Here is a 14,838-nt window from a genome sequence, read left to right as displayed (position 1 = left end):
AATCACCAATACTGGATGCCCACAGTGGGGTTGGGAAGGGGACAGACTGGCTGGTTGTTTGACTGCAGAGGCAGCAGATAGGACACCAGGAAAGCGAGGGGGTTTACTTCTGCCCCAGTACCGGTACTTGAATATAAACCATCAGCTATAATAAAACCCTTAGTGCGCATAAGCACTAGGATTGAAACTCCGTGCCTCCGCATGCGCAATACAATAGAACTCTCCCCTACTTCAAGGAGCCTGTGGCGGTTTCCCCATTGCCCTCCCTCGGCGACGCTGCAAGCCCGGAGCCAATGGCAACCACCACGGCGGCGACTCCCCCCCCAGCCCTCTTTCTCTCCATCTGCCGAGGAAACCCCGCTCAAGACCAAAAGGAAAAGTAAAAACAACCGCTGCCGTGGAGGGGGAAAGGGGTGCTTCCGGTTAAAAGATAAAGATATGTACAAGTCTTATATATAATAAGAACTTCTGAAAATAAGAAAATAGAAAATAAAGTAAATAAGGGAAAAATAGATAAAGTAACCACCATAGCCGACGAGGAAGCATATGTGGCTAAAATTAACTCTTTATAAGCTTTGAGGTGACGAAGGGGGAAGCAGTGCCACTTGCCAAAGCTGCTGGGAGCTGACAATGGGGATGTGTAAGAGAAGGGGGCTGGGGGCAGAAAAGGGGATATGTGTGAGAAAAGGGGACTGAGGCTGGAGGATAAAAGGGAAAAGATGGGAGAAGTGGGGGGGGGGGCTAAAAAGGGGTTTGGAGCTGGGGCTGAAAAAGGGGACATGTGAGGGAAGGAGGCTTTAAAGGGGGGTTCTTGGGAAAAGAGACCTGGTATAGGAGGCTGTTAAAAGAAGACAGTTCGGCGAATAGGGCTGGAGCTTGGGTGAGTTGTGAGAGAAAGGGTCTAGGTCTGGATTTGGGGGCTGAAAAGGAAGACGGGTGTGATAAGGAGACTGGTATGAGAAGGGGGTTAGGGTTGGGGGCTATAAAAAGGGAATGTGTGAGAGAAGGAAGCTGGAGGTGGGAGAAGGGCGCTACAAAAGGGGACATGTGAGAGAAAAGGACTGAAGATAGGAGCTGAAAGAATAAGTGAAGATGCAGAAGCAAAGGTTGATGGGGAAAGGGGGAATGGAGAGGGAGTTCTATGGAGGTGAAGGACAGAGAAAGGGACAGATTTTTAAGTTGATGAAAAAAGGAGGAAATAGGGAAGGTAAAAGGGGAATGAAAGCCTGAATATGAGAGTAAGACATAAGAAGAATAGCCATACTGGATCAGACTAATCTATTCTAGCACCCATTAATGTAACGGGCTAAAACACCAGTTAGTTTATATTTGAGTCAACCTTTTTTACTTCCTTTTTTAGGGGAAAAAGGTTACCTCGGTTTATATTTTGATTGGTTTATATTTGAGTACATATGGTATCTCTAAAACTACCTTTTAGATTACCTTTCTTTGACTTCTTTATTACTCTTCTATAGAATGTGCTTAAATTGCTGAGTAAAAATGTATTTGCATACTCCCTTCTTACAATATAGCATTAGAATAAACAGCTTGGAAATCCCTTTCTTCCTGAGCAGATCTCTTAACAATTAGTTGACACTCGTAGACAATTGAGGAGATCAGTACAGGAACAGACATGCCCTGAGCACTGGGCTCTGTTTTGTTGAACTGAATGTAAAAAGAATATATATTGTTAATCATGCAGTGAAGATTTGAAAGTCTATTTTGTACAGTGGCCTTTACCTCTAGCCTATTTAAGGTTTAGTTTGAAAAAGGATTATTTACTATGAAGTCATTCTCTTACAGCGGTGTTTACCTGAATGCAATAGCCTGAGACCATATAATTGTGTGTTTTCCTTGTAAATCTTTTGCAGTTTTGCCAAGATTGTTACCTTTAGCGATGGGAACAGATCTACATACTCGCCATGGGGCAATTCTTGCCTGTGCTGAGATCACTCATGCACTTTCCAAACTAGCAACAGAGAATAATAGGTATAAGGATTAGCATGTTCATATGAAAAATAGCTGTCTTTGCATGTATATTCTTCCATAATTCCCCTCTGTAATTAAATTATTTTTAAATGTACGGATTTACATATGCCTTATTCTGCAGGTCTAATACTTGAATATAAACCAAGGTTTTTGGGCCAAAAAATGGTCTAAAAATGGGTATCTCGGTTTATATTCGAGCCTACTTTTGATGATGGTGCTTTTTTCCTTTCCTCCCCACCTAATGACAAACACTACTATTTTCCACCCCCCTCCAATGACAAGCACTGCTATCTTCCCCCCCCATGACAAGCATTACTATTCCCCCGATGACTGGCATAGCTGTCTCCTCCCCCTCCCAATGACTGACATAATTATATCCTCCCCCTGATAACTGACATTGCTATCTCTCTTCTCTCCCCCCCTCGATGACCAGCATACCTATATTCCACTAACCTCTGCCCCAGACCAACATCGCACTTACAGTCCTGATGCTCTGGAATCCGACACCAGCGCTCTGTTCTGGACTGAAGGGCCTTGAGTGTCTGTGCATACTTGAGGACTGCTAGCTCCCGCCCTCTTCAGGTTCCTCGAAGGGAGTCTAGCAAACCTTGAGCATGCACAGATGCTCAGGGTCCTTCAACCCAGCACAGAGTGTTGACATTAGCTTCCAGAGCATTTGGACTGTAAGTGCGATATTGTTCTAGGGCAGAAGGGTGTGGGTAGTGGAGGTTAGGAGTGCTTAAGCCACTGTTCTTTGATTCTCCAGCACTGCTGGTGGCCTCCTCTGTACTTTTCTTTTGCCATGGTCTACCCACATCTGAAGCAACTTCTGTTTCCGCTTGAGCAGACCACAAGCAAAGGAATGGTGCAGAGGAGGTGGCGGACAGTACAAGAGAATCTCTTCTGCACTGGTTACCTTTTTGTGGTGTGGGGAGAACATTTGGTGGAACTGGGGAAGAGGGAAGGGAGGGAGGAAGAAGGGAGAGATGCTGAATGGGAGGGGCAGAGAGAAGAGGAGCTGAAGTACCTGGATGGAGGGGAGAGGAAGGAAATGGTGGCACATGAATGGAGGGGAGAGAAAGGAAATGATGGCTCATGGATAGAAGGAAAGGGAAGAGATGGGGCACATGGGTGGAAGGAAGTGGAAGAGGAGGGAAAAGATGGTGCACATGGACAGAAGGAAGGGGAAGAGTTGGAAAGATAGATTTGAGATGGAGGCAGAAAAATGGAAGAAAACTGAATATGAAAATTGATGGTAAAGAAGATTGTAGTGCAAAAAGGAAGGAGAGGAAAGAAAGAGCAAACTCATAAGTTGGCTTTGGAAACAGATGGAACAAGATAATCAGAAAAATAAAATCACCGGATAACAAAGGTAGGAAAAATGTTTTTAATTTTCAATTTAGTGATTGAAATATGTCTATTTTGAAAATTTACATCTGTTTTTATATTGTGGACTTTTCAGAAAGAAATGCATTTCTTTCTATTTCTTTTGTGGTGTACTGTATGCAGAATCTGGCATATTACCGTTTCGTTTGTGGGTTTGTATTTGAAAAAGTTTCCCCCGCCCCCCTGTTTTCTGCATATGTGACTGAGGCCAGGTGTTCTGGTGGGGATAGAAACTTTGGTTAGTGTTGTGGCCCCCAAATGGGAAAATTTGTCAGCTCTCCTTCAGCTTTTATGGACTTGAAACAGCCCCCCAAAATTAGTGATTACTTATGGCATGATCCCTGACAAACACCACTCACATTCCCAAATTTCTAACCTCGGTTTATATTCGAGTCAACCTTTTTTTTTTTTTTTTTTTTTTTTTGGGGGGGGGGGGAAGTTACCTCGGTTTATATTCGTATATATACGGTATGTGTAATTTTATATTTTAACTGCTGAAGTAAGAGGTCTCCATTTTGTATATACGAATCATATTTTAATTGGGCTATAAAAGTAAAATGGGTCTTACTCTTTTGGCCACCAGGAAAACTAGAAATGTTTATTTAAGGAAGAATGACAAAAAGTGCCGAGGACTATCCAGGTCAAATGAAATGTATTGCTGGACTCAATCAGATAAATTTTATTGCTGGGACCAGCAATAAATTTTACCTGATTGTCCCTAATTTGGATGGCTCTTGGTGCTTTTTGTTGTCTAGTTTGTGTGATTATATGTGGCTCTCTTCTGCATGTTATTTTGAGAAAAATAGTTAGTGATACCATATAAGAAAAACATAAGAAGTTGCCTCCGCTGAGGCAGACCAGAGGTCCATTTCGCCCAGCGGTCCGGTCCCGCGGCGGCCCATCAGGCCCACTGCCTGAACAGTGGTCTTTGACTAATTTTACAAATTACCTCTAATCCTATCCCTATAACCTTACCTCTACTCTTATCTGTACCCCTCAATCCCTTTGTCCTCCAGGTACCTGTCCAGACCTTCCTTGAAGCCCTGTAGCATGCTTCTGCTTATCACATCCTCCGGTAGCGCGTTCCATGTATCTACCACCCTCTGGGTGAAAAAGAACTTCCTGGCATTTGTTTTAAACCTTTCCCCTCTCAATTTCTCTGAGTGCCTCCTTGTACTTGTGGTTCCCCATAGTTTGAAAAATCTGTCCCTGTCCACTTTTTCTATGCCCTTCATGATCTTGAAGGTTTCTATCATGTCTCCTCTAAGTCGTCGCTTTTCCAGCGAGAAAAGCCCCAGCTTTTTCAGTCTGTCAGTATATGAGAGGTCCCCCATACCCTTTATTAGCTTAGTTGCTCTTCTCTGGACTCTCTCAAGTACTGCCATGTCCTTCTTGAGGTACGGCGACCAGTACTGGACACAGTACTCCAGGTGTGGGCGCACCATTGCACAATATAGTGGCAGGATGACTTCCTTCGTCCTGGTCGTGATACCTTTCTTAATGATACCCAACATTCTGTTCGCTTTCCTTGAGGCTGTGGCGCACTGCGTCGACGCCTTCAATGTTGTGTCCACCATCACTCCCAGGTCTCTTTCAAGGTTGCTCACCCCTAGCGGTGATCCCCCCATCTTGTAAGTGAACATCGGGTTCTTCTTCCCAACATGCATGACCTTGCATTTCCCTATGTTGAAGCTCATTTGCCACTTTTTGGCCCACTCTTCCAGCATTGTCAGATCTTTTTGGAGGTCTTCGCAGTCCTCCATGGTTTTGACCCTGCTGTATAGTTTAGTGTCATTCGCAAATTTAATAACCTCATTTGTCCCGCCGCCATATGAATCCCTGAAGTTGTTTATGAAGGTTTAGTTTATTAATATATCATATAGAATATGATAATAGAAAGGGCTACATAAGGTTCATCTTGTTTCCCAGATTTAATTGACATTACATATATATTTTTGTACTGCCTTCATCCCTCTCTCTAACAAGGAGATCCAAATCGTTTTGCAACATAATATAAATAATTTAGATAAAAATTCAGATTCCTAATACAGACCAGTCTCATCCCCTGATCTCACTAGGGAGTGCATCACTTAGCTAAGATATGATCATTGAAAGCATGTACAATTTTTGCATGAAATGGGAGAGATATATTTCAGTACACTGTCATAAGATTATCTTGAATATCAAACTATTGTTCTGACACCTTTCTTATGTTACTGTAAAAAAAAAATAATTAAAACTTGATTTATTAGTTGAGATATGTACCTAGGACCTTTTATGTGTCCTACTGCTCTGCTGGGGGGCACATAAATGATGTGTCCTACTTCTCTGCTGGGATGTCTGTATGGCCAGTCTGCTAAAAATGCTGCCCCCCCCCCTAACATCTCAATGGCTTGTTTTGTGCATTTTTCTTTTGGATGTGTTTAAAAAAAAGAGATAGATATACATCTGAAAAATGGTCATTCCAGTGCAAAAGAGATGTGGTTATTCATCTCTACCTGTGAGTACGATACATCTACAGCTTTTCAGCTCTGCCTGCTTGTGTCGATGGGAAGCACCTCATCTCCTCAGTTTCTCCTTCAGGTGAATTTCTCTGCATTTCATTTATTATTTTCTGGGTTTTTAATCTAAAGTTTGAGGCTTCATGATGCTCCAGAGGTTCCCAGGATTTCTGGGACAGCTCTGCCTGGGATAAGATAGTGTCTCTGGTTCAGAGGACTATAGCTTGGGGAGCAATCCTTTCACAACATTTACTGTAGCTTGGAAGCTTGGCTTGCCCTTGATTATCAGGTGCTTGAGTTCAGGCTGAGTGGACCTGTGTTGGTCCAGAGGACTGTAGAGCATGCTAGCTGCATTCCCCCCCCCTCCCAAAGACACATGAGGAGCTAGTGGGAGTCGAGGGTTTCAGGCTCTCAGAGCCTATCTAAAAGGCATCCAGAAGAGACAAGCTTCTGGATGATAGCCTAGCTTGTCTGAGGCAGAAATCTTCGATATCCATCTGCAGTGTGAACTGATGCAGGCACAGCACCAGGCAGGTCTAACTTCAGGGTATTCCAAAAACAGAATTTCTGAGGGTCTCTCGGGCTTCCTATAGGGTTCCTATCCTCCAAAAACCATATTTATGGAGACTCCATATTTATGGAGTCTTTAAGCACAGTGCCTTCCTTTCTACCAAAGGTAATGTCGGCATTCCACCTTAATCAGGAAGTCTGCCTGCCTGCATTCCAGGCTACAGGTGTAAAGAAAAAGAACAACATTTTGGTGATACTGGACATGAGGAGAGTTCTTCTCCATTATCTCGAAGTGACGAATGATTTTCGTCTTTCAAATCATCTTTTTTTTCTCACTAGTCCTGGCATGCTGGGAAAGCCAGCTTCTAAAGCTTCCATTTTCAGATGGATCCATATGGCTATTTTCATCTATATACATTGGTTAGCAGCCCCCAATCTCCTTGAAGACGCATTCCACCAGAAGTGTGGCTTCTTCTTGGGCAGAATCATGGGTGGTTCCACCCAAATAGATTTGTAGAGCAGCTGCATGGTCTACTCTCTATACTTTCACAAAGTTTTGCAAAGTGGACATGGCAGCTCAAATAGATACAGCATTTGGGTCCTCAGTGCTAGCAGCAGTCACATCTGCTCTATCCTAGACCCATGGGGACAGCTTTGGTATGTCCCACTGGTCGAGACCCATGTATCTTTTGCACTGGAAGGGAAGATTAGGTTCTTACATCTTCCAGTATAAAGAGAAGCAATTCTTGATACTCACCCTGTCAAATGTAAATTAAGCCTGCTTCCTATCTTTGGCATGTATATGTGTCTCCAAAAGCTTGTCTTGGAACAGCCAAGAGAATATGAAGATCATTGTTTTCTGACTGTCAATCAAGTATAATAAGTGATGCAATAGCTCACTATGGCAAATTCCTTGAGAGGGCCTATTTCAGCTGTACAAATGTTAATGTTCATTGCACTCAGGTAGGTGGATATTTTGGGTTCCACCTTGGTTATATTAAGTTTCATGAGATTAATTGTCTTTGTTGCAGAGCAGAAAAGACCTCGCTTGATCAAGGAGTTTCTGTGCCCTCCTTGTTATTTCCCTCTTTTATGGGTGATCGATTGCTTTGGTACAAACTGATGACATGGGGCACTGCCCATTGACACAAGGATGTGGAGCTGAAAAGCTGTAGATGATTCCTTCTGCAAAAACTTGCAGGTAGAGGTGAATAATCACTGGTCAAGACTCGCATCTCTTCATACTAGAAAGAAGATTATTGAGGTAAGAACCTAATCTTCCCTTTTTGAAAAAAAAACACAAGATAGACATTTTGCAGTTTCAAAAATGGTCATGTTCACTGTTGGATTTTTATGCATATTTCACAAAAGGACCAGATTTGGATGTTTATAAAAAATGCCCCTCAATATCTCTCTCTCTCTCTCCAATCCCAGCCTCTTCATAGCAACATTCATATGTCTGACAGACATTTCAAATCCTTGACATCAACTAATGTTCAAAAAGCACACATTGTTTTGAAACGGTCTACAATAGGGGTGCGCACATTTTTTTGGCTTGTGAGCTACTTTTAAAATGACCAAGTCAAAATGATCTACCAACAATAAAATTATAAAAAACACAAAGCACACTACGCAGAGAAAATGTTAATTATCATTTATATTTGGGGGTTTTTTCAAAGAGATCAAGGCAGTTGACTTTAAAATATGCAACGTCACCTCAGTAACAACTATACAAAAATAGACATATACCCCCTCCCTTTTTACTAAACCGTGATAGCAGTTTTTAGTGCAGGGAGCTGTGCTGAATGCCCCACGCTGCTTTTGACATTCATAGGCTCCCTGCGCTAAAATCCTCTACTGCAGTTTAATAAAAGGGGGCCTAGTGCAAAATATAGACAGCAAATATAAATTCTCAAAACGGACACATTTTGATCACTAAATTGAAAATAAAATCATTTTTCTACCTTTGCTGTCTGGTGATTTCACTTTCTTCTTCTGACTGTCCAACTTTTTCTTCCTTTCTCCCTGCCTGCCCCCTGCCACACTGCATTCCCTCCCCAAACTTTTTCTTCCTCTCTCCCTGCCCTCTCCCCTTGCTTTCTTTCTCTCTCTCCCTGCCCCCTTTCTTTCTTTCTGTGTCCCTGACCCCCTTTCTTTCTTTCTGACTGTCTTTCTGTCTCCCTGGCTTTCTTTTTGGCTGTCCTTCTCCCCAAGCCGCCACCGCCATCATCGTTGGGAACAGGCTCCCAAGCCACCGTTGCCGCTGAGTTCTCCTTGTTCCCCGACGCTGTACAGGCCAGCAGCCTTCCCCCCATGTCAATTCTGACATTGGAGAGGAAGTTCTGGGCCAGCCAGGCAGCGATTGGCTGGCGCAGAACTTCCTCTCCGACGTCAGAATTGACATCGGGGGGAGGGGGGAGGCTGGTGTGTCCGGTGCTGATGCAGTCTGGCCATTCTTGCTGATTTGTGGGAAAATGAGGAAAAGTTGAAAGGTGACAGATTCAAAACGAATGCTAGGAAGTTTTTCTTTACCCAGCGTGTGGTGGACACCTGGAATGCGCTTCCAGAGGGCGTAATAGGGGCTCAAGAAAGGATTAGACAATTTCCTGCTGGAAAAAGGGATAGAGGGGTATAGATAAAGGATTACTGCACAGGTCCTGGACCTGTTGGGCCGCTGCAAGAGCGGACTGCTGGTCACGATGGACCTCAGGTCTGACCCACTGGAGGCATTGCTTATGTTCTTATATGTTCTAAAAAAAGCATGTCTTGTTTGGTCTCTCTGCAATGAATTTACTATCTTTTGCCTGTGAAATACTGGGTCTCCTAAAGGTGCTATGCAGAAGACTAGTACAGTGGTACCTTGGTTTACGAGCATAATTTGTTCCAGATGCACGCTCGTAATCCAAAGCACTCGTATATCAACGCAACTTTTCCCATAAGAGTTAATGTAAACTAGAACAATTTGTTCCACATACCCAAAAATTTAATTACCATTAGCGACGCCTCCACCGCTGCCTCTGCAACAGACCTATCCACGTGGCTCCTCCAGTTCTCCTCCTCTGCTGCTGTTCGCTGCCTCTCACTGCGGGTGGTGATAGTGCGCCCCGGCTCCAGAGTGCTGGCTGTAATCAAACTGCTTCAGCCACCGAGCCTGGATAGGCACCGTTGGCCCCGCTGCTCCCGGACGCTGCCCCCCCCTCCCCGGAAGCCACTACCCCCTCCGCCGGGACTCTCAGGTGCTGGCCCATTCCTGCCGGACTCACCCCAACTCCCATGCTCCCCCCGAGGCCACAGGCGCTGCTATCGCCTTCTCCCCCCCCCCCCCGACCGGCCCTGTCCTTACCCGTGTGCCGCTGGTGATAGAAAGTGCCTGCCGCCGGTCTCACCCTAACCGAGAGTCTCATGAGAATCTCGGAGAGGGTGAAATCTAGAAGGCCTTGAGCATGCGCAGATGCTCAAGGCCCAGCAGCAGACTGGCGGAAGGCACTTTCTAACACCGGCGGCGCACGGGTAAGGACAGGGCCGGTCAGTGGAGGGAGGAGGAGGCGATCACGAAGGAAGGGAGCAGTGCCGGTGGCTTCGGGGGGAGCAATACTGCCGGTTCCCGGGATCGGGTCGGCTTGGGTGGGGGCTCGCAAATCGAGTCAATGCTCGGTTTGCGAATTACAGTTTGCTTGAGTGTTTTGCTTGTCTTGCAAAATACTCGCAAACCGCATTACTCGTAAACCAAGGCTTGACTGTATACATTTTGATGGGACATACTTCCAGAATTAAAGATACACACTTATTTTTGAGCATAAGTGGACTTACTTCCTTCTGCTATTGCAGAGCAGTCTACACCATTCTCTAGTCTTTGATTGATCTCTTAATTTACCATTTCTTTAGAAAATCTCTGTGAATTCATTGATTTTTCTAGATGCAGCCTTGTTTTCACTCATATCTAGCTTGTTTTTACAAGGATTACAGCAGTGATACCTTTCTTGTGGCTTTAGTGGTTAAAATCAGAATGCACCTGGATTTGAGCTGTGATGCTGAACATTGTTTCTTTAGATCTTAAAAAAAAAAAAATAATTGTTAACATTTGTTACATAAATAACAAAAGAAAAAGATGAAAAACAGTTTCAAAGAAACAACTTAGAATTCAAATGAAAACTTACTTCAAGTCCACATCAATAAAGCCGCTCAATGCAGATAGGAAAAATTTTTGTATAGGTAACAATATATAATCCTCCTTTTAGTTTGGTAGCTTATGACTTGCTGCTACTTCAGTTGGAGCATCTCTAGGAGCTAAGAATACAATTCTTAGGTGGTTCGGATCTTATTTGGAAGCTACGTATTCAGGTTGTCTAGAATAAACAGTCTTCTAATATTTCTTCCCTTGTGTGTGCTGTACCCCAGGAATCCATTATGGCACCCATTCTCGTCAATATTTTCATCAGCTCACTTTTTACATGAGATTTTCATAAGCAGATGCTATCCAAGTCCTAGGCAGCTTCGACTTGAGGATATTACACCTTAATAATTTATGCTGATCATGGCTTGCAAATTAACTTGAAAAGAAACTGAACTTTTGTTGCTATGTCATGTTTCTAATTTTGACCCTGCACCCCACATACCATTGCATTATTACAGGGTGCGGGTGTGCCAGTTAAATCTGAAGTTCATTATCTTGAGGTTGTTGAGTCAGTATTTGACATTAGTTCTGGAAATTAATTCTGTAGTTTAATCTTTTTTTTAAAATGATGATATTATGCCACTATTTGGAATATAGTGATTTTCATACTGTTTATTAGATTCTTTTTATGCCCTGTTTTGTTTATTGTGACATTATTGAAACACTAAGCTGGAGTAGCATTTCTCTCGCCAGCTGTGTTAGTAATATGGGCTTGGCTGGGGAGGGCTTTGATGGCTGGGATGGTTAAGATGGGCTGGAGTGAGCTTTGCCGGAGTCTCCGGTAGATAGAACCTAAGCACTCTACTTGGCAGAGCTCTGGGTTTCTGACCCAGAAATATCTAAGAAAAAGGGCCATTTAAATTAAATCATTAATTTATGGAACATGTATGGTTGGATAGACTGGATAGACCATTCGGGTCTTTATCTGCCTTCATTTACTATGTTACTATGTGCCCAGAAACAAAAGGCTCTTATTCACTTCTGTTCCTACTTGTACAGTTTGCTAACTTTACTATACCAATATACTGTACATTTAATTTTGTATCATTCATTACTGCTAACCGATAATTGAGTACTTGTGCTGCTATATTTTACTTACTGTTTCATTGTTCTTCAATTTGACAGGCCTATCACCCATTATTTGAATGAAGAAACCTTAGAAGGTCTTAAAATGATTCATCAGGAGGTTGGTATTGTCTGTTGTGACCTTGTATACATTATTCTAATTGTTATTTAAATACCTCTTGAATTTTCTTGCAGTAGATACTGTGTACAGTGGAAAGAGCCATTTTCCCATTCCATGTCTAAGTGAAAAGAAAACTTAAAAAATCAAGCCCTTAATGGACGGCCATTTGCAGAAATGCTTGCAGAAATGCACACCTAATTGCTTCCTTCCCAATCCAGTCTCTTTTTCCCCTGCATCCTGTTATCACCCAGTCTTTCTCTTATATCCTCTCCTTTCCCACTCTCCCTCCCTTATTCACCATCCTTCTTCTTCCTTAAATCAACCACCCTATATCTCTACCTTGCTTCAACAAACCTTCACCACCCAGCAAGTGTCACCTCCCCAGACTTCTTATTTGCCAACTAACCTGATCATCAACTTGGTTGTTGCTGTTGGAGCAGTGCTTTCCTCTTCCCTGCACAGCTCAAGTTTTAGGAGGCCAACACAAGAATTTCTGTGCAGAGAAGCAGAAGCCTTTGTTCCTGTGACAGCAGATGTAACCAAAATTGACAATAGGAGATGTAAATCCCAGGTATCAGAGGGAAATTTCTGAGTGTATTGGTGACCTAACACCTGGGATTTATCAAGCTCTGCTTTAAGGTCACTTTTATGGATGTTGTCTAATCATCTAGCTTGCATGATGGCTTTTAACATATGTTATTTAGATCTCCTTTTCTATATATGTACATATAGTATATATAAATATGTTATATTGTATTTTATATTTGATATACTGCTTGTATATGAGTATTAAGCAGTTTACAAAACTACATACATTAGGCACTTTGGACTTTATTCTTTGTCCCGAATGGGCTCACAGTCTAAATTAAAGTAGGAATTTGCTTCACTGATCTTCATGATAATGTTCTATACAATTATAGAAATATTCAAAAAATACATAATAGTAAGAAACCAACAAGTCTTGGTAGCTGAAAATCTTCAAACCCATTGACTCAACATAGTAACAGATGGGAAATAAAGACCAGCATGATCCATCTTGTGTGCTGATCAAAGTGGCTAAAGTCATACCTGCTACTCTGCACTGGATATGCAGGTTAACTCCTCTATGCCTTTGTTTAGGATTGTACCTGCCCTTCCCACTATGCATCTTTCAAGACAAGTGCCTATCAAACTAGCAGAGCAGGATGGCGAAGTTTGTACCTATTCTTGGCAGAATAGCTGAAGTTCTTTAAGTTGGTTGGGGGTAATCTGCGGACTGCAATCTCAGTCTTTTTGCAGGTCTTCTGTTGGATTTGGGACTGGACTTTGAGTGGACCGCTCAAGCTCATTTGCTTTCTTCTTGCTTAGTCATTTCATTGTTGTTTTTACTTTATGCTTGGGATCATTCTCCCAAGGCTTCCTCCAGGATCTGCATATAATTGGAAGCATCCATCTTTATATGTCTTCCCAAGCCTCCCCATCTCTTCTTCTATGAAATATCCCCACAGCATAAGGATATACACTTCCCCCTCCGTGTTCGTGGGGATTTGGAGCAGAGCCGGCCTGCGCATATAAAAAACCCCACACAAATAATATTTGGGATGGTTCTGCTCCTAACCCCCGCTCCCCCTGGCTATTTTAAGCCCTGAAAGCCCCCCATTAAGCCTTACCTGGTGGTCTAGCAGGTTTTCGGGGCAGGAGCAATCATCCTATGCTCCTGACCCGTGCAGATTGCTCACAGGAAATGGCTGCCATGAGCTCCCGTAGTCTCTCGAACCATTTCCTGTGAGAGATCTGCACGGGGCAGGAGCGTGGGAAGATCGCTCCTGCCCCGAAAACCCACTAGACCACCAGGTAAGGCTTAATGGGGGGCTTACAGAGCTTAAAATAGCCTGAAAAATGAAAATGTATTTTTTTGATTTAAAACCACGAATAAGTGAATCCATAGATATGGAATTCGCAGATTCGGAGGGGGAAGTGTAACCACCATTATGTACCATTGGAATGATGTTAGGAAGATTGCTGTGTTGCTTTTAGTGCCAGACAGTTTTACTTTGGACTGCTCAGATCGCAAAAACACCGACATGAATGCAAGAATCATGTGATGCATCGTAGTTTGGATACATTTAATAGTTTATGATACAGGATTACATTGAAATTGTGATTTTGAGCCTCGTTTAGGTAGGGGAGCCTGTGACAAATGTTATACACTGTCACCGTCAATGGTATGATTGGCCAATAACAGAGCACCCAACGGTTGTTTAAAGTAAGAGCAGGGATATTAAAAATGATGTTTCCTTCACATTTCACTTATTTTGCATTGTTGGCAGCAAGGAATTTGTTGCATGGGTGAAGTCAGAAGCTCGTTATGCTTACTTCTTGAACAGTTGTGTATCTGGCTTTGAACAGGAGGGGTACAAATTCTATGATGTGATGATGTTTACTTAAGATTATAAGTCGGTAAGTGGTGTTTTAATGGCAATTTTCTTCAAATTTGTAATGGGTGGCCTTTAAGGCTTGTATCCATGTATATACTAAGAAATTTGGAGACAGGTAATAAAGTTTAAGCTGTTTGGCAACTTCAGAATTTGTTCGTGTAGACTGTACTGTAAACTCTACTAATTATTTTGGTATTTTGAAGTTCATGCTGTAGCCAAGCATCTGTCATAGGTATTCATTTGTATGTTCTCTTATTTGCACATTATGAGGCTCATAATCGAAACTTGAATACATCAAAAACCCGCCTAAGTTGGTACTTGGATAATCTAAAAGACAGGTCATCCAAGTGCTGATAAATCGAAACTGCTTTTTGGACGTATCTAGGGACATTTTAGGCCTCTGAATCCTGCTGTGTGCCCAGAGCTGAAAGGGGCGTTTTTGGAGGAGTGATTAGGGCGGGATGTGAGCTGACCTAGACTTAGTCGTCCTGCAGCGATAATTGAATGTTTGACTAGACTGCTTAGACGAAACGTATACGTTGTGAGTTAGACGATGTAAAGACAGGAATAAGTGTCCAAAATATATCCAAAGTGACCAGATAATCATGCAGGGACAAAGTAAAGACCTCCACACACTCATCCTTTGTTCACTGACCCCCCTCATACCCCCACAAA

The 14,838-nt window shown here is 42.8% G+C and overlaps 1 protein-coding gene across 2 annotated transcripts in view; it reads left to right on the top strand.

Annotated features, from left to right (window-relative positions):
- Nucleotides 1–14,838, top strand: part of TBCD (tubulin folding cofactor D) — a 487,835-nt gene that overhangs the window by 296,037 nt on the left and 176,960 nt on the right. For both annotated transcript variants that reach the window (XM_033961208.1, XM_033961209.1), the window contains 2 exons: nucleotides 1,872–1,989; nucleotides 11,686–11,746. In XM_033961208.1, coding sequence (XP_033817099.1) covers nucleotides 1,872–1,989; nucleotides 11,686–11,746 — 179 coding nt within the window. The remainder of the gene's footprint in view (nucleotides 1–1,871; nucleotides 1,990–11,685; nucleotides 11,747–14,838) is intronic.

Source organism: Geotrypetes seraphini, chromosome 10 (genome assembly GCF_902459505.1).
Source record: "Geotrypetes seraphini chromosome 10, aGeoSer1.1, whole genome shotgun sequence".
Classification (NCBI taxonomy): domain Eukaryota; kingdom Metazoa; phylum Chordata; class Amphibia; order Gymnophiona; family Dermophiidae; genus Geotrypetes; species Geotrypetes seraphini.
Note: the sequence above shows the minus strand (reverse complement) of the source record. Positions and strands in the feature narration are given on the sequence as shown.